The sequence below is a fragment of the Pelodiscus sinensis genome, chromosome 4 (genome assembly GCF_052426305.1).
Source record: "Pelodiscus sinensis isolate ZL-2025 chromosome 4, ASM5242630v1, whole genome shotgun sequence".
In the NCBI taxonomy this organism is placed as follows: domain Eukaryota; kingdom Metazoa; phylum Chordata; order Testudines; family Trionychidae; genus Pelodiscus; species Pelodiscus sinensis.
The window spans coordinates 117,024,220-117,044,840 of record NC_143055.1 but is presented as its reverse complement, the minus strand read 5'-3'; the positions used below and the strand labels follow the sequence as shown (position 1 = coordinate 117,044,840).

At 38.7% G+C, this 20,621-nt stretch overlaps 1 protein-coding gene across 5 annotated transcripts in view; it reads left to right on the top strand.

The window, feature by feature from the left end:
* PDLIM5 (PDZ and LIM domain 5) overlaps nucleotides 1-20,621 on the top strand; it is a 220,630-nt gene that overhangs the window by 189,791 nt on the left and 10,218 nt on the right. For all 5 annotated transcript variants that reach the window (XM_075929620.2, XM_014576356.4, XM_014576355.4 and 2 more), the window contains 2 exons: nucleotides 12,704-12,878; nucleotides 19,229-19,409. In XM_075929620.2, coding sequence (XP_075785735.2) covers nucleotides 12,704-12,878; nucleotides 19,229-19,409 — 356 coding nt within the window. The remainder of the gene's footprint in view (nucleotides 1-12,703; nucleotides 12,879-19,228; nucleotides 19,410-20,621) is intronic.

Below are 20,621 nucleotides of genomic sequence, written 5' to 3'. Positions count from 1 at the left end.
CTGAGGCTACGTCTACACTACAGGGTTTTTGCGCAAAAACCCGCAGAACGTCCACACCTCAAGCACATTTTTGCGCAAGAAAATTTACAGTAGAATGGCAGAACAGTGCGCTTTTTGCGGTGTAGCTATACCTCTTTCTATGAGGAATAACTCCTTTTTGCACAAGAGCTCTTCAGCATCCACTCACACTTTTTTGCTCAACAGGGGTTTCTTGTGCAAAAAGAGCCAATCAGAAAAAGCACAGGTGCTCTGACAGCCATTCTGTTAATGGCAATCAGGGTTTTCTTGTGCAAGGAGCGTCGATGAAGTATGGATGCACTCTTGCACAAAAGCGCATTGCTTTTGGGATGCGCTTTTGAGGTGTGGACGCACTTTTGCACAAGAAGTTTTTACAAAAGATCTCTTCCACAAAAAGCTTCTTGCCAAAAAGCCTGCAGTGTAGATATATCCTGAGAGTGGGGACAGACAGATGGACAGACAGACAGTCCCTGAAATAGTGTCTGGAATTTTTAAGCACAACTTTGAAATTCTTTGTAAAAATATTCTTAGATTTAAAAAAAAAAGTTTTGCCTTCAATTTCGGTTGAAGCAGAATTGGGTCTTCTAGTTCAGACTGATGTTCTATTGTCTTTTCCTGCCCAGACACACACACACATAAATTAAACAAATGAGCACCAATCTGTACTTTGAACTCCCAGCTTTCTTTAACACTACTGAGTGTTATTTTTCGTGTTAAACTTCCCTTCAAATTGAAGGCTAAGATCAAGTATAATGTCTGTTCTTGCCTGTATATGAAAGATTCTGTCTTCTCACAGGATCAGTATCCAACAGAAGATGTGACCAGAATTGGTAATACTCCTTGCTTGCTTATTTGAATAACTCAGAAATGACCACCAGATTTTCCTTACAATGCTGAGATTTTGCACATACAGAGATCTTGTTTCTGAATAGAAATAATTTAAAATTGTAGATCGATCCTAACAAAAGCTAGCCTTATGGCGATTCTGCATTGAGACTAAAGAAAAGGGAACATTGTGTTGCTTTGTGAAATTATTAAAAAATAAAAAGCAAAAAGTTTCTCTTAAATACACAATGAAAACAAAGTTGGCAAATGTGTTTGAATTGGCTTTGGTATTTAACAGGCATCTCAAATACACATTAGCGGTATATCAGAAGCCGCACTGGAATTTGATTTGTGAAGAAAACATTCTTCAAAGATTAGTTTTTAGTATATGTCTTTGTCTTCTCACTAGCTGGTACCTACAACTTAGCAGGTAAATTATGAGCAGAGGGATGGAAAGCCTCATTAATCAAAATATTTTTCTTTCATGTTTCTCAAAAGCTCTTTCCACCTTGTTATCTGCACTTATTTGTAGGCTCAGCAGGCATTAATAATCTGAGATAAACTACAATAGAGCAGTGACTTGCTCATGATAAAGTGTTTTAGAGATACAGTTTTCAGAGGTAGCCACTTTCAAGGAACACTCGGTGTTCAGAAGATGGATTAAGAAGTGTAATATTTTTAAAAATACAGTTTTTAGCAGTTCAGCTATCATCTATTCTGCTCTTGTCCGAATAGGTGTTATAAATAGAGATTAATAGTAAAATACTTGTATTAAAAAAAGAGTAACATGTATACTTTGTTACCTCAGAAGCTGGATGCGATCCAAAAGGGTGTCAGCCTTATCTCCAAACTACCTGGTTGTCGGTTTATCAAACTTTAGAGTTAATTAGACAGAAAATGTGTGTGGTGTATTGGTCTTCCGAAGGGAAAGGAGTAAGGAAAGTGGGTAATGAGGCCATTTTATTGGATTAATAACCAGCAAAATTGCAATACCAAACCATTAGTGCCAAAAAGAATTTTTCCTTCAGGTCTACTTTTTGGCCCCCGACATATGTGAATAAATATCTTTTTAATTCCACGAAAGAATGTATTGTTACCTCCCTCCTATTATTAGAAACTACTTGTTATTTAATTTCCTATAATATCACTTTCGCTTCAGTGAGTGACTGTAGTAGCACATTATAGGGTTCATCATAATTGTAAGCCATTATACCACATAAATGCGTTAGATTGCTAAAGATCCATGCTGTTAGTCCAGCAGATGGATCAGCACTCTTCTCTGAGGCAGGAGAGGTACTCCCATTATTTATCATGCACAAACTAATCATGATAAAATGTTTTGACAATTACATCCATATGTGTCAGGTATTATATTGTCACAGTGCAATGTTACGATTTTACTTAACAGATTTCCCCCCCCCCCCCTTTTCCATTATACAAGGTTCTGGATCACTACAATAAAGCTAGAACACAAAGCAAGCAGTGGTTAGCTCTTCTCTTCCCTCTGGCCACAAATAAAAATGCTGCTGTATTACTTTTTGTCAGTGTGCTTTAAGAACAATCAACCAGACTTCTAAACCATAATCCCCTTTATACACTTAGCTTGTGGCAGAAATAGGGAGGGAAAGAAGTGGAGGGCTGCTTGTTCATTACCCTGAGCAACAGAAGGCTGTATCTTCTGTGCATTTCATATCCCCCCTTCTCTTACCATTCCACCCCTCCCCCCAAAAAATTATTTGCTTTTGAATGCATCACTTAAGTCTCCTTTGCTCTCAAGAGGATGTGAAGATATGCACTATGAAAAATATCAGGTAGGGTGCTAGATTATAGAATCATAGAACACTAGAACTGGAAGGGGCCTTGAGAGGTCATTGAGTCCAGTCCCCAGCCCTCACAGCAGGACCAAGTACCATCCCTAGATCCCTAAATGGCCCCCTCAAGGATTGCACTCACAACCCTGGGTTTAGCAGGCCAATGCTCAAACTACTGAGCTATCCCCCCTTCCCCTTCTTTCTTCCTTTCTTTCTTTTTTTCTTCCTTCTTCATAGGTCACGTTCTCTAGACCTTTAATCATTCTTGCTGCTCTTCTCTAGACCTTCTCCAGTTTCTCCGCAGCTTTCTTGAAATGTGGTGCCCTGAACTGGACACAATACTTCAATTGAGGCCTAATCAGCACAGAGTAGAACAGAAGAATGACTTCTCGTGTCTTTCTCACAACACTCCTATTAATGCATCCCAGAATCAAGTTTGCTTTTTTTGCAACAGCGTCACATTGTTGACTCATATTTAGCTTACGGTCTACTATGACCCCTAAATCCCTTTCTGCAGTACTCCTTCCTAGACAGTCGCTTCCCTTATGATGATGATGAGCTTATCTTTGTTATAAAAACAAAACAGCAGGAAGAAACAGTGTTTGTGATGAGATTGTCTACTTTATGAACATACCCCAAAAGAGAAATACCATTTTTGTCACTTCCAAGAAATATAACTAGTCTATACTACTATATCTCTAACTCTGGTTGACTTACAGCCACTGGGTTAATTTGGTGTCCATATTACCTGTATCCCAATGGTGGTGCACCTCCTCAAGAGGAACTGTTCCATCAACTAAAGAGGGGCAGGTTCGGGGGGAAGGGAAGCAGAGAGTCAGTGCTCTTGGCTCCCCAGCGGACCCAGTTGCCCCCTTTTCCTGCTCTCATCTGAGAGTGGGGGGAGAAAGTTGGGGCAACTACCCTGATTTCTCAAATCCTGGAGCAGGAAGCTGCTGGGCAGGAGCCCAACTGGGGACAGCTGCCTAGCTTTCTGGTCAGTTTAATGGCTTCACTTATGAAACCTTGAGATTAACGAGATAGCCAAGAGCCCATCTCAGGCTTTGTCTCCACTTAACAGTTTAAAGCATCACTGCGCGCTGCTTTAAACTGAAAATGTTGCTATGACACAAGCCCTAAGAGTGAGCTTTCCCAGCATGGTACATGAACCACCTCTCCTAGGCTGTGACCAGACTCAAGGGTTTTTTCGAAAAAAGTAGCCCTTTTTTTTAAAAAACGTCACCTGCGTCTAGACTACAGCCGCGTTCTTTCGAAATTAAATTGATGGCGGAAAACCTCATTTCACAAGGAAGAACGCCTTTTTTCGAAAGTGCTCTTTCGAAAAAAGGAGTTCTTGAATGCAAACAGGGCTTTTTCGAAAGAGAGCATCCAGACTTCCTGGGTGCTCTCTTTTTTGAAAAAGCGGCTCGCTTTTTCGAAAGTACTGCTTGCAGTCTAGATGCTCTTTTTCGAAAGAGGCTTTTTCAAAAGTATCTTTCGAAAAAGCCTCTTTCGAAAGAGGCTTGCAGTCTAGACGTAGCCCTAGGCAAGTAGCTAACAGAACTAGATCACACTAGTGCTTTACAGTGCTGTAGCTGCAGAGTTCAGGGTGATGGTGGGGAGTTCACATCCCTTTTATTCTGTTGCAGCTCTTCTGCTTTGGTCATTCTTATTTGCATTGGGTTAAATACATGTGACACAAATGGAGTGTGAATGGTACTTAATGTTCTTCTCCTTCCCTCCCCTTCCCTTCCCCTCCCTCTAAGTTTGGGAACCCCTGATTTAGAGGAAAATTAAGTTTCAATTAATTTCTCTAAATCAGGGGTTCCCAAACTTTTTGACACAGGGACCAGTAAATCTATTAAGGAGGATGGGTAACATTTTGGAGGACGGGTAACATTAATTTGCATATTTGCATATTCATTAAGCAAATGATGAATATGCAAATAAGTTTCTGGCCCTCCCAATGCCATCAGTGCCAGTTTTAGCAAAACTTTTGATACGGTCACCCACAATATTCTTGCCAGAAAGTTAAGGGAATATGGATTAGATAAATGGACTGTAAGATGGATAGAAAGCTGGCTAGACCAGGGTTTCCCAAACTTTTTACTTAGTTGGAACCCATTTTTTAGTACTGTTTTTTTTTTGCAGCCCAAAAATATAAATGCATATTTAAAAAAAAGAATGAAAAATGAATACATTCATTGTTTATTATTTATTCACAATAATAACAGTACATAACGTAAATCTTAACTACAATTTAACCAGTAGAATTTTAACAGTTGTAAAGTTTATTTATAATTGAATGAGTTTAATATAAGTCATTTGTGTGCACTTTATAGCTTTTAAATAACTAAAAAGAGAACTAATGGGAAGGGTGATGTTGTTTTGCATCACAAAGCAACTTTATGTCAGGAGCAAAAGAAGAAAGTTTTATCCTCAAATCTGGTTCAACATTGTCTATTTCTGTATTTATTTTTTAAGAAAACCAAAGACGAGAAACTAGTTTCACACTTATATGTCATGACGAAAGGCATTAAGAATTTGACTGCTTTCTCAGATAAATGTGAATATTCATTTCTACAGCTAAACCAAAAATCAACCAAGGAGAGTTTATCAAAGTTCTCTTTTAAGGCAGAGTCACAGGAAAGTTCAATTAATGAATCCATTTCTGATGCACTCAATTGTAGTATTTCGTCATTTTCGGTGTCAACAGTAAACGGGTTCTTAATCCACATTTTACTGGCATCAATTGGAGGAAAATATTCATTTAAACTTGATGTTAGCCCCAAGAGGTGTTCTTGGATTGCTGCAGAAATCACATCTGAGATATTAATTTCAGCATATTTTTCTTGTAATTCAGTTAAAGTACAAAAAGACTTAAAGTTTCTCTTATTAACTTGCTGTGCCCATAAACAAAGTTTTTTAATTGTTGCCTCAACTTTTTCATGAACTTTGAAAATGTTAATTTTAGTGCCTTGTAAATTCAAACTTAAATCATTTAAAAGACAAAATATGTCACATAAGTAAGCCACCATTGTTAACCAATCAAATTCATGAAACCTGTCTTTAAATGTAAGGTATAACATCTTTTGCCGATGGAGGGTGTCGCTCCAAGAACAATAAAACCTCATCGTTCATTTCAAAGAGTCGTTTTAAAATGTTTCCTTTTTACAGTCATCGAACCTCACAGTGTAGTAAGAGATGCTTGTGTTCACTTCCTAATTCGTTGCACAAAGCAGTAAAGATTCTGGAATTCAAAGGACGAGATTTTATATAATTTATAAACTTCACACATTCTTCAAGAGTGGAACTCAAAAGAGATGGCAGAGTTTTCACAGCTAGTGCCTCTCTGTGAATACTACAGTGCACCCATACACAGTCTGGCGCTACAGTTCGAATCCGTGGGACAAGCCCAGTGTGAGACCCTGCCATTACTCGAGCCCCATCACTGCTCAGTCCAACACACTTTTTCCAGTCAATATCGCTTTGAATAGTAATATCATTGATTAGCTTAAAAATTTCAGCAGCCGTTGTTCTTGTTGGAAGTGGTTTGCAAAATAAGAGATCTTCTTGAATGGAGCTTGAATTTTTTTTTTTTTTGTAATGCAAAAAACTGACTATTGAATGAGCATTTCTTCAATATTTTTTGCCATTTCTTCAATTATACGTTTCACTGTATTGTTGGATAAAGACAGAGAACCCAACTGATTTCCCTTTTTTCCTTCATAAATACGGAATGTAATAATATGCAATGCAGGAAGTATTAACCTTTCAACAACAGTATGAGGGTAACCTGTTTCGGCTATTAGTTTTGAAACTTCATATGAAGCCAACACAAAGTTTTCATTTGAAGAGCCCATAGAAAGTGCACTTTTCGTGCTTTTTTTTTTAGCAAAAGCTAATTCATTTCTCTTATTTATGAAAAAAATCGATGGGCTAACTCGCGTATTTGGGATGTTTGCATTCCAAATGGCATTTCAGTTTGATGGTTTCATGCACTCTGTGTGGCAGAATAGGCATAATGGCAAGTGAATATCACTACCAACACTTATAAAACCAAATTTCAAATACTCATCAGAATAATTGTGGATCCCAGGAGTTTTTATCTTCTTATTCTCACTTGTACTAAGCTGCACACTTGTACTAAGCTGCACATCATTCAAACATTTTTAGTTGTATTTCCAGTCACATTCTTCAGCCATTTATCCATATTGAAAATGAGAGGGTATTTTATTGATACTAAAAGAAGAAAGCTTAAGCAGTTAATCTAAGAGGACGTGCACGTTGTCCCACTGTGAAGAAACAAGCTGAGGCTGCTGTATCACGTGACAGGAAAATTAACGACACAGGCTTGGCTGCATGAAAACACACATGCTTCAGGGGAGACGAAGCCCTTTCCCTGGAGCCTACCGCTGCCCTTGCCAGATGGCCTGCGCTCCCCGGCACTGCCAAAGCACTGTGCTGCCCTACAGAGAGCCCGCCCCCTGGAGGAGCCACTAAATTCCCATAAGAAGTAGTCTGCCACTCACCCATGGAGACCACCATCATCCAGCAACCCCAGCTGCATCCTCTGTCCAGCTCCAGCCTGGGCCAGGGATTGGGGGACGCAGCACCACACGGGCATGCTGGGAGACCAGAACTCCCAGCTGTATCCTCCGTCCAGCTCCAGCCTGGGCCAGGGCTTGGGGACGCGGCGCCGCACGGGCATGCTTGGAGCCCGGAACACCCCAGCAGCCACGCTGTGGCCCGGTATATTTTTGCTGCGGCGCAGTAGCGGGCCATAGTTTAGGAAATGCTGCTCTAAATCACTACAACATTTCAATTCCAGCCTTTCCCAGAGCAAGGAGAATGAGTGTTGCTTTCATGCTTTAAAGCTGGTGTTTGGTTCCTTAGGTGCAGCCATATACAATCTGTAGCCAAAGGTTAAAAGTAGGGCAGGAAGAGGGAAATTATTTGTCTTTATAAATTTTTATTCTTGACCTTGTATTCCTTGGCATGCTTCATACAAAAGTGTCATGTATTTTATAGAGCACTAAATTGGCTACTTGTTAAAAAAAAGTTTTAACATTTTTGGCATATTGTGCTCTTGCATTGCATTTGTGTAAGGTGGGGGTGGGGAACCTTTTTTGGGTTGGGGGCTGCTGACCCACAGAAAAATCCCTCTGGAGCCACCCACAAGTGAGAAGCAACAGGGGGAGGCTGGGATGCCAGGGCAAGCTTCCCAATACTGGGGAGGAGCCCTGAGCTTTGGAGGCTGGATCCAAGCAAGTCAGGAGCCGCATCCGGCTCCCAGGCCAGAGGTCCCCCACTCTGCTTTACAAGCCTGCATGTTTCATAATACTGAAATTAATAGAAATAATATCTGAATCTACAGTTTCAAATATTTGGCCATCCGCGGGATGTTAGATAGTTTGTAATTTGAATAGCCTTGTAACCTCATCAAATTATATTAGTTACACAACTATTCAACAGTCCCCATGGGTTGAGCCAGCAGCCAGTGCACTCCCAGCCCAACTCCCAGGAAGCCCCCTGCCACCTTATGCTGCTGCCTCTCTAATAGAGGCAGCAGCGTGGGGTGGCAGGCGGGAGCTGGTCTGTGAGGGGATCCGGTTTAAAAACAGGCTCCCTGCATAGACTGGCTCCCACCTGCCATCCCTGATACAGAGGCAGTACCACAAGGTGGCTGCAGCCCCTGTCCACGGGGAGTTCTGACCCCCTCACAGGCCTCTGTCTGCAGTGGGCTCTGCAGCAGCTTTCCTTACCCTCTCCCACGCTGCTGCCTCAGAGAAGAGGCAGTGGGAGGGGGGCAGGTGGGTCCATGGAGTCAGCACGCATGGAGGGCTGGTTTAAAAGCTGGCTCCTGTCCACAGAGACAGCAGCATGGAGGTTGGAGGGGGCAGGAAGTTCCAGAGCTAGCTTAAAACCCGGTTCCCCATAGCCACTAGCTCCCACCTCCCCTCCTCCCCTTGCTGCCTCTGATGCAGAGGCAGCAACTGGGGGGCGTGGGAATGTGTGTAGTTGACAGGATTAACCGATTAGCCCAGGCTTATCAGTTAATCGTGTAGTTGTCTACACACTGACTTCCCTAATAGTGGAAGTTTCAGTTTGTGCAATTTCTCAGTAAATGTATAGTATTCCCTTGAGAAACTTGGGAGGTAGGGGAACTGATCAGTTGAGGAACTTGAAAGATAAGCTTGTTTTGTTGATATATTAAAAATGTCTGTTGTCTTTGAATTCTCTTGATCATTCTGCAGATAAAATTTTTTGCAATTCATAAACTAGGGATGTAAAAGGTTAATTAACCAGTTACCTGGTAAACATTAGCCCTGCCAGCATGCTCACCTGATCACTGGTTAACCAGAGGGCTGGGCGAGGGATGCAGCCCTCCTTCCTCTGCTGCCTGGCTGGTGGGACCCCAGCTGGCCAGAGCAGTTTTCCCCCCTCCCCAAGCCAAAGTAATTCCTCACCTGTGGTGGGAATCTGGCTGGCCAGAGGATGGCCCTCAGTTTAAACGATGAAAATTATATCATTTAACCGGTTAACACTCATTAAAAAGTTTACATCCCTATAATCCACTTTACATCCACTTTGTTTTTTTAAAGGTGTGTATATTCCTTTATCTTTTGGAACTACATGGTCTTAGCGTTGCCCTAGAGTAGATTAAGTAATGTTTTGAGGGCTGATCATTTCAGTAGGTTTCAGCGGTAGCAGGAGTTCTATTAATATTTAGAAGGTAGACATTTAGACTCTGTCTGATCTTCAGACTGGGATGTAATTCCGGTTTGAGGAAATGCTGCTGTGTTAGCTCTCTTTGAGCTGGCATGCTGAGCATAGAAGGCAGCCATGACAGCCTGAGGGGCCAGATACTTATACCATCCTGTCTGAAAGGCTAGGTATGTAGTTGAGCCAGCTAATCCTTCCTTCTTTTTTAGTGCAAGAGCTCAATTAGAGCTGGCACAGGTATCTCTCTTTGGGGGAACACTTCCCAGCCCAGCTTTAAGCATGCACAGAGCCTGATACGGTAAGGTTGATTTGGGGGTGAGGTATAAAATCCTTGCCCCAGTAAAGTCATAAGTAGTTCTGCCATTGATTTGAACGGTGCCAAAATGTGACCTTAGAATTCTGAGATGTAATAATTTAATATATTTAGTAATTAGAAATACATTATTAATTAGGGCCTTGATCCTAAGTCTAGTGTGCTCAGCCCTCTTACAGGAATGAGCTCTGGTTTGAGTAGAAATTAATTCTTTTGTGGCTCAGTCACAGGCTCCACTGTGACCATATCTCATTCAGTAATAAGACCAAGAAAAATTAAACAGTATTGCTAAGCTCAACCCTAGGCCTCCTTTGAGACAACATCTGATACAACAGTGGAAATCATCTGAGCTTCTCAGAACAGAAAAGTGACCCTGTAAATTATCATGGTGGTGTTTTATTTTTGAGTTGTTTGACAGATAATCATAGATGACTGCTCTGTACAGGCACATCTGTGTATAGGTCTGATGAAACGGTGTTAGAGGAAATTACAGTTGCCTGACAAGCTATGTCATGGGTATAACCTCTCCCCTGTTCCCAATCAGCCCTTTCTATTTTGCTTTGGCTCTTTTTCTCAAAGCTGGCTTACAACAAAAAGGTTTTCAGTGAATGTTAACACTTAACACTATATTTTTCTTATTGTAGTTTAATAGAATTTAAAGTTTGCAAATTTCAGCAACCGTAGGTTTGAGTATCACCTGCATGAAGGAAAAGTATTTCTTTTAGTTTGTTACTTCATCAGTTAAAGGTGAACAATTAAAGCACTGTTGATCTTTCTTTATTGTATACCTTGCCCAAAGAGCACAATATTAATGATATCGGAAAACAAATTGATAGTGATTCATTACAGAAATTGCTAAATTACTCTGTAATTTAAAACCTATTTTGAATTTCGTGTCTGGCCATCTGCTGAGAAATCCCAAACCATGTTGGTTGGCATTGCCAGAATCGAGTACTAAATTCTTTAAAAATACCTCACAGAATTCTTCAGGGCATTTATACTAAAACTTGGGGCTGACCGGAGCCTACATGTAACATTCCCTCCTCCTTTCTCCACCTCCGTCTACCTCCAGGCAGCTGGACTTGCCATTGGCTCTCCTTTTTCTCAGGCAGTGGTGAAGTGAGGACTTCTGAGATTTGAATTTTACTAGATCAATTCAGGAATTCCTAATCTTACTGTTGCTTTTTTCATAGACTACCACTCACAAAGAATCCCTTGTCCCCACCACCTGCATCTCTTCTCCCTGGGGGCTCCAGGATGGAAGAGATCCATAGAAAAGACCATGTTGTTGTTTGTATTATCTTTCCATCTAAACTCCACAAGGTGAATGGGTGCCATGAGCATTTCCTTGCAGCCTGTGGTCCACCCAGTCTCCATACCATCCCATGAACAGCTTGTATAGGAGAAGGTTACCCTTAGTGTGATCTGAAGGAAATAGGGAATGAGGTTGCCAAAGTGGCAGCCCCTACCCCTTTCACCTTCTGAATGGGCTGGCAGAGATCTGTGGAAGAAGTTTGGGGGGATGGAACAATGAGCAGTTTTTCCAGTTCTCACAATTATACCATGAGATTGTGTCAAATCCTCCCCTGCCCCCCTACCAAAGCTCAGCTTTTGGAGGCAAGCTGTTGTGAGAATCTTAGCTTTCATATTTTTAAAAACTATCCTAATTTCAGAAATTCCTTAAAAGCTGGTGCTAATACAACCTAAAATTCAGAAACCAGAAAAACAAATTTAGTATATCCCAAATTTTATTTTCTTTAAATCGGGAGATGTTAAGAAAATTTAACAAATATAGTTTTAGTACAACTCTTTAGGAACATAAGACCAAATGTCCATAAACCCCAGTATCCTATCTCCCGACCGTGGCCAATGCCAGATGCCCCAGAGGGGATAAGTAGAACAGGTAGCCATGAAATGATCCATCCCCTAGTGTCTGGCAAGCAGAGGCTAGGAGCACTATCTCTGCCCAGCCTGACTAATAGCTATTGATGGGCATATTCTCCGTGCATTTTTTTGAACCCTATTCAAGTCTTGACCCTCACAACTTCTCTGGCAAGGAGTTTCACTGGCTGACTGCACATTCTGCGCAAAAAATGCAAAAACCTTCCTTTTGTTTGTTTTAAGCCTGCTGCCTATTCATTTCATTTGGAGGCCCCTAGTTTTTGTGTTTTTTAGAAGGAGTAAATAAAATGTCCTTATTTATTTTCTCCACACCAGTCATGATTTTATAGGATATGATAGAGAACTATCTTAGTAGTTTCTTTTCCAAGCTGAGAAGAACCAGTCTTGTTAATCTCTCCTCATATGGAAGACATTCTATCCTCCTAATATTTCTTTTTTACCCTTTCTGAACCTTTTCCAATTTAGTATATCATTCTTGAGATGCGTTAACCACAGCTGCATGCAGAATTCAAGATGTTGGCATACCATGGATTTATATAGAGGCAGTATATTTTCTGTTTTATCTGTTCTGTTTCTGAATTATTCCCACTACTCTGTATTCTTTTTTGATTACCTCTACACATGGAGTGGCTGTTTTCAGATAACTATCCACAATGACTCTAAGATCTTTCTGGAGTTCTAAGATGTATGTCATGATGTTTTGTCACTGCTCATGTGTTTGCCTTCAACCTTCTGCCTGACCTTTCCAAAGCACAGTGAGATCTTAACATGTTGCACATACGGTAACCTGATTGCTCCATTATATCCAATTTTTCTATTCCTTTAAGTGAAAACCATTATATATTTCCCAGAGATTTTAGCCTGGTAGATAATGGTAATGTAGGTTTGGTGCTTTTGGTGGCTAGTCACTTGCCAGATTGCTTGAAAAGAGTAAACTCAATCTATCACATTGCCCTATTATATATTTTTTTCAGTATCAGGTATGTACTGTTCATCTTTTATACATACAAATTCAAGTATTGAACTGAACTCCGTTCTCTTGTATTTCTGTGTAGTCTTATTGACATAGGGTAGACAGTATTCAAAATAGTCTTTCTGCTATTTTCCATAGCTCCTGCAAGTGGATGGACATCAAACAATATTACACCGTCTGGCGCAACTGCACCAAGTGACAAGTCTGTGATACAACCTCCGCTAGAAGAACAAGACACTTTGGTCCAGAGAGCAGAGCATATTCCAGCAGGAAAGCGTACTCCTATGTGTGCTCAATGTAACCAGGTCATTAGGTTTGTACCCCTTTAATTATCATTTTATCCTAAAATTTTTCTGACTGCAGAGTCTTGTTTTGTTTTTTAATTATTTGGGCTACATTTCAGCATAACATGGTTCAGTATTACATAGTATTTTTATGCAAGAAATCCATACAATTTATTTAAAAAATGAGTCTGAACTTGGTGATACAGGAAGCAAATGTGGAAGCCATTATTTGCTCTTAGTAGTCACGGATGCTTTTAGAACCTGTTTTACTGAAAACAAGAACGTTGACTGGGACATGGCAAAAATAAACCTAAACCAAATCAACAAGTTGTGACTAAATCAAACGTTCAGTCAACCCTAGAAGATTACGAAGTTGAAAGGCAAATATTAGATGATATGGAAATCAAAGAAAGAGTAACCTATGAGACATATTTTGTAACTGAGATTAAACTAAATAAGTCCCATTCATTTCAGTGGTGCAATAATGAATTATTTTATATAGCTAATGATTACTGCCATCTAGTTGATGGGTCTCTCACCAGAAGGGCAGTAAATATAAAAAGGAGCAGTGTGTGTTTCCTAAGAGCTAGGTCATGCTTTTGGATTTTAAAACAAATTCTTAAGTGTGGCATTTTTTTAAAAAATTTCTGGGCTGCTCAATCTCATAAATCCATGGGGGAATGAAATAAATCCATGGATGAGTCTGTTACAGTTCTCTCTCTTTTGATTTACTAATTTATTAACCATATTTTAAGCTAGTGAAATTGCTGAGGCATTGTAATTTTCATTGTGGTTGAGCCAACAGGTTACGTTGGTCAGACTTTAGATACTTTTCTGAAAAACTAATTTTGAAGAATTATCTGTACTTCACATGTAAAAGTTTCAAATATAATAGGTAATCAACTTTTCTGTTATACACTGCATTCAGCAGGCTATCTTTATATCATGGTTTGGGAGCCAAGTCAAAAGAGTTAAGACAGCACTGTAATCATATGATGAGTATAACTGAATTGAATTCAACTTGTTTGACATATTAACTTTCCATTCTGATAGTGTCCTCTCTGATCATTTAACATTAAGCTAACTTTAGACTTTAATTGTTCAGTGGTAACTCAACTGTGGTAAGATATTTTGGAAATATTTATTTTAAAATGTTTCTTCACCATTTCTATTTATTAATCGAGGCATTAAAATGAGCAATCTGAAAATCTTCTTGTCACAATAAGGAATTAAATATGTACACATGCACTAATTCCAAACATAGGTAGGCATTCATTCCTATTCTAATTTTATGCTGCAATATAAAAATGCAAGGTTGTTGAAAATATATGTGCTCTCAAGTCTTATGGGTGCAATTAAAAGGATGTATTGAAAAGTTTAGCCATGTTTTTTTCCTATAGCGTTCAATTCTTTCATTACCTGGCCAATAAAAATCTGTGAATGGATCAGTACCTAGTAGATTACATGCAGAGATCCAGATCAGTCTACATAGTTATTTTGTTTTTAAGATGTAGCACTATTATCTCTCATTTGAGAAACTGCAGCTCCTTTTAAATTGTTGCCAGTTTAGCAGACATTAGTGTTGCCTTATCTATTCCAGTGGCTCTTATGCTCTAATTCAGAGAACCAGATGGTCATATGGTGTTATTTCACCTTGTCTCCAGCTGCTAAATCTCATTAAATGGATTTAAACATACCTTAAATACTTTCTTAATACTACATAGCTTGCAGTCTTTTTGGAGCAGTGACTGTCTTATAACATGAATACGCAGCTCACTGTGACTTCAGTGTATGATTAAGACCCCTAGGTACTACTGAAATACAAATAAAAATAAGAATTTGAATGTAACCAGTTGCTGTAGTTACCACATGGATGATGATGGATCACAAATTAAATGGGAACTAAGTTATGTATCTGAACTTGAGAATGTGTGGTGTGTGAAACAGGCTGGTAAGATGCAGTCCACACAATGAAGAAAAAAAAATGCCATCAACAGTACTTTTACCATTACCTACTGTAGATTTTGTGTGACTGATACCTCCTTAATAAATCATAGTATAGTTTATAGAGCTGTTGGGCTCATGCAGCCTAGGGTCAGACCGCTTTTTGGCAGGAGAAAATTGATTGTTGCTGTGATCTAGCATGCCAGATTGCAACACCAGTCACGCAAATTCAGCCCAGCCATCTGCGATAGAGGGGCTACCAAGCCCAACATGAGTGGTCATCACAACACCATTCTGTCAATTTTTTTTGGGTGGGGGGGAGGAGGCAGGAAGGGTGTAGAGGCTAATAGACCTGGTGAAATCAGCTTTTTGATAGAGGAGGGTGCCAGAGAGGGGAAGAGAAGCATCAGGTGGAGTTGGGCATATGCCATCTACACACTTAAATGATGCTTTGCAGCCATTGAATTATATAATGCATTTTAAAGTAATGGTTTTTGTTTTCCCACATGTGCATAGGACTCACATGTCTAACTTCCTTTTTCACTAATGCTGATTATTTCTTACATAAATCTCTTGTACTCTGGTAGAAGAATTAGTTCCTGTGATGTTGGATTAAACAACCTTCTGAACGCGAATAAAAATATGGGAGTTGCAATTGAATTTGCATACCATTTTCAGTTTTAAGCTTACTGCTACTGGAATGTATTGTAATTAGAAGAAAAGCTGCCTATTAGAGCATACATAGCACTAGGTACAACACAGTACCATATGATATTTCAGTTTGAGCACTATTTATTTGCCTTTTAACAGTCAGTTGTATGTCAATTCAGATTATTCAGGTGCTTTTTAAAGACCAGGCTTTCGTATCTTTAAATGCAGAATTCTTAAGAACAAGGATCATTTCATGTCAAGATCAACTGACAGTACAGTAATCAGTATATGGAGTTCACGTAGCATTCTCACGCTACAGTGGTTTTGGAAGATTGTGATAGCTTTTGGAGTTCAAGTTTTAACATAATTACAGTTCATGCCCTTAGTGGCAGCATTACCGATGAAAAGGTAGGCGTGGGATCAAGTGACATTGCATTGTACACCTGTTTTGCAGCCAAAATGCACTGTAGACTTGGTTACTTTACACTAAGGCATAGAGTAACCATGGCTTGTCAAGTCAAAAAAAAATTGAGACATCTTATAACTTTTTAATTTATTCTCTTAATTATTGATATGTTTATCTTTCACAGACTTCAACATTTTCCAAGGTTTCATTAGATAAACCTTTCTTTCTTTGCATAAAAATATCCAAACCAAACACAAACTATATTTTCTGTTTAAAATACCAATGTGATATTTGTAATGAAGCTCTCAGACTTAAAATTGATAGCTTCCAAAGACTTCTGGAACTCAGTAAGTCTCTGAACACCAAGACTCTGAACTGGCTGTCACTTGGAAATTCAAATTTGTATTCCTGGGGTCTCCACCAATACATTCTTGTGTGAGACAAAAGATTTATTCTTTAGATCTTTTCACAGAGTTGAACTATTTTGAAGGGCAAAATTAAGAGTACTATTTTTCCTGGTTCCTTACATATTCAAAAATACATATTATAGTGTTGGATTTGGAAAAGAAGAAACATTTATTTTTTGGACTGCCATTCCATTAACTATCAAGCAATTGTCCAGTTGAGCAGATGTGAAAATCTTTTCTATCTCACCACCACTAAATTCCTCTGTGGATATGAGTGTAATATAATCACATGATCACCCAGAGGAAAACAGCTGGTGCACCACATGAATATACGGTTGTTGTATCTCGTTAGTGTCAAAATAGTGTAATTGTGCTTATTTTTTGGGAAGTATTTACTTCCCCTTATATACTGCTTATATATAAGCAGTATAAAAGAGGCTGCCTAATTTGCACATGCGGTGATCTTTCAGGGTGCTCAAAGAGTAACTGTTTGGACGAGTGTATGTTTCTACCTCCAGCTACAAAGTTTGCACACATGGTCTAAACAGTTGTATTTGAAAATTGGGCCCAAAGTCCTTAGCACCTCAAAGCGGCCTACAAGGGGAGCTCACTCAAAGCAAGCTATGGTTTGTAGGAGAGGCCTTGATTTTTATGATGGAGTAAGTGATCGTTTTGTAATACCACTTATAAAATTTCCAGTGAGAAGTCACCTTTAGGTCCAGTAATAAATTAATATCTTTTATTACTGCAAGTTCTCCATTGGATTAAAGTGTTTAATCAAAAATATGCAAAGATCAGTAGCACCCCCAAAATTCTGATTGTCACATCTTTATATACTTTCCAATGATTTTTTTTCTGTCCTTTGTAGTTTTCTTTTTAAATTAGTGGGCACGATTAAACTTCTAGCATATTTAAACAGTGACGCATTTAAAAGTACATTTTAAAAAAAGTATCTGAACATACGTATATAGTGAGTACAAAGGTACTGATAGAAAAAAATCCCGAGACACTATGCAGTGTGCTACCATATTTGTCTGAGGACTGTTCAGAGGGAAAACCGCTAGATAAAATTTTATACCATTTCCTGTCCACCTGGATTCTAGCACACTATCTGGAATACTTAGCCTAAAAATGTCAAAATTGCAAACTGTGGAGAGCTAAATATAACAGATGTTGAAGTCCCTCTCCTGCTTTTAGTACAATACTTTCCTTCCACTTTGTAACTATCCAAGCCTATCATTTTAGTGGAGGCAAACAGAAATTTGATCCTGCTGGAGCTAGAAGAACCTCTTCAGTGTCAGTTCTGTGTTAATGAATGCGTTAAATTAGCCTGTGCTGACACTGAGAGAAGAGAGCACTTTGTTGTACACAAGAACTTGTATTGTTTGATCTGTACATAACTGAAAGGGCATTGATGTAAAAAGGTGCTTGTACAGAGGCTGAGGGGGTATCAGGTAAGGTCAGCGTTTGTGCTATTCAGGCATCCACAAGGGAGTCTGGAGTTTGACTACATTAATTCTGACTTCCACATTCAGGGACAAATTTCCAAAAATAGTTTCTACTGCTTTCTCCAGTGGTCCAATATAGTCAGGAAATTAAAATTAAATAATTTTGGTCCTTTTTCAAGATGATCCATGAGCCACTCTAAATGTACTTTAGTCCCATTTCTTTTGTTCTCCTCTTGTGTTCATGTTCCATCAATACAGCAAATAAATGTGGGAAATTAAAAGAATTATCCACAGCTTCTTTTGATGAATTTTGCCTCTTTCTTCTGCCTGTTTGTCTTCTCATCCTGAAAAATACCCCAGGCTAGTAAGCTATTTGCAAAAATTCTTCTCCAACTACTTTGTTGGTAAAGAAATCTTATTTTATACAAAATATATTATATTTCATTCTTTTTAATATTTGGAATAATCATTGTAGTATACGTGGTCGATTGTTTTTGAGTTTTGATGCAGGACAAAGGTTAAGTGCTTTATATTGAGCGTGATCAGGATTAGGCTGAGTACAGCAGGCAACAAGATACTTAATCTTTCAGGGTTGCAGACACTAAATGTATGCTAAGAGATGGATGAGACTGAACCACAAAGCTTTGATCCAGATACACATTTCCTTAAAGTTTGAATATGGTTTGAACTTAGTCTCAAATCAAAAACCTATCTTAGCTAAAATAAATATGTGAGAGTATCAAAATAAATGTTTAGTGTAGAAATTAACATCTTTCGGTTTCAAAATTAACTTAAATATAATTGTATAAGGGAGAGCTTTATAAGTGTTATCTGGAAAAATTAGTTTGCTTGTAGACTGGGTTGTTTCATCCAAAAGCCTAATTGTCTTCTCCAGATTAATATTTTACAAGGTTTTTTGCATTTCTCAAATGATAATGGCTTGACTTTTTTCTGTTCTGAATGCAAAGTGTTCTTGCCATAACTGGGTACTGGAGAGAATGGTGCTCTCTCGCCTGGAATAGTTAATCACAACAACAGACTTTACAGAGAAATGTATTTATTTTTGTCTTTTGAAAAACTGATCTTATATGGTCTTGACTTCTCTGTGGAATCAAATCTATTTTAACATTTGTAATCTTGATGCAGATATGCACTGAAAAGGTAATATAATTTCAAATATAATTATATTTTGCAATATAGAAATAGTTTGGAATATAATGTGATATTCTAAAGTTGTAGCTTTTCTAGCAATCACTTCAGTGTGATGGCATTTATTTAATGGTGTTCAAAGTAAGAAGTGAAATAAAATCCATTGGTATTTATTGTGACCAAAGATCATTCCAAGCACTACATTTAAATGGATGCAGAATTGCTCAGCAGTTCATTAAAGATGGTTGTAGATAACAGATGTCAATCAGTAAGATATGTAGTTCTAATATCACATGGATAGATGTTTATAGCTGTCAATGTTGCTCCCTAAGTTGCTCTGCATTGGCTAACCTAGTTCCTTCTCCTTTAACCAGGGGACCTTTCTTGGTGGCTTTAGGGAAATCCTGGCATCCAGAAGAGTTTAACTGTGCTCACTGCAGAACTTCTATGGCTTATATTGGGTTTGTGGAAGAGAAGGGGTCTCTCTATTGCGAGGTCTGCTATGAGAAGTTCTTTGCTCCTGAATGTTCTCGATGCCAGAGGAAGATACTTGGAGTAAGTAATCAAACTGGGTGTGCACGGTTTAAATTAGTATTTGGGGAGTTTTTTAAGGAGAATGTTAACCACAACCTTGCCTCCTTTCTTCTAATGGGAATAGTAGCTTTTATGGAACATTTTATTGCAGATTACCCTGTTTGTTTGTTTTTTAACTTACAAGGCACCTTTCATGTCCCTTTTAGAACTATGAAATCCCTTTTTTGTAGCCAATTTCTCCTGCTACAGATTCACTCTGTAGCACTACTGCAGCTGTCATCATATAGATAAGAATACAGGCTGTAGTTCTATATTCTAGTTCCATACCAATGATGGACTTTACCAGTTTATCTCCAGCACTGTTTGAGGAGAGACATTGCAGCTTCCCCATGACCAGAAATGTGGACTCTCGGCCTTTCCTCTGGCTGTGCCTCTTTGGAGTTAATTTTCTCTCTTCAAGTTGTCTGTTCATAACTACTGCAGTTCTTCAGTTGTCCTAAGGGAAATTATATTTTATTGGTGGTTTTTCACAGCATTAAAAAACTCATTGTAAAATTTGTAAAAATTACTATGCCTAGCTCAGTACTACAGAACATGTCATTTGTCTCGCATTAGGTAAAAGATAAAATATCAAAATGTTCCCTATAGGTTGGTAGGTAGAAAATCTCTTGCTCCCTCTCAGTCTAACTTTTCCAATTCCAATCCTTTGATTCAGAAAGATATGAGTCTCTTCCCCAATGTAGCTGGAAATGCCAACATACATCTCATGGCTCTAGCAATCCAGATTTCAAGTCACATTTGGCATTACATCATCTTTCAAAACTGAACAAAATTGACACAGTTTCCTTTATTATATCCTTTGATTTAATTTTTCCCTGTCTTCGTGAATATTCATTTATATTTGTCTGAAATCAGTGGGACTACTCACACAGAAATGCACTATTCAGTGTGAATAAGGGTGACAGAATCTGTCTCAAAATCTATTAGGGCAGCAGTAATATTAAGCTTTTGAACTTCAGCTTTGCAGGTGTCTTTCAGAATATTGCAAAAGTATTCCTGAAAAGCTGGGGAAATCGAACTGTGATCCTGGTTTGGGATTCTTTGCTAGTTTATAGTTTTTGACAGCTGCCAAAGACTTGTAATGACATGTTGAAAGCATTGAGATAACAATTTAAACAGTTCTTCATCCTAGATGAAGAGAGTGATAAACGTTTATAAAAAATGCAGCAATTT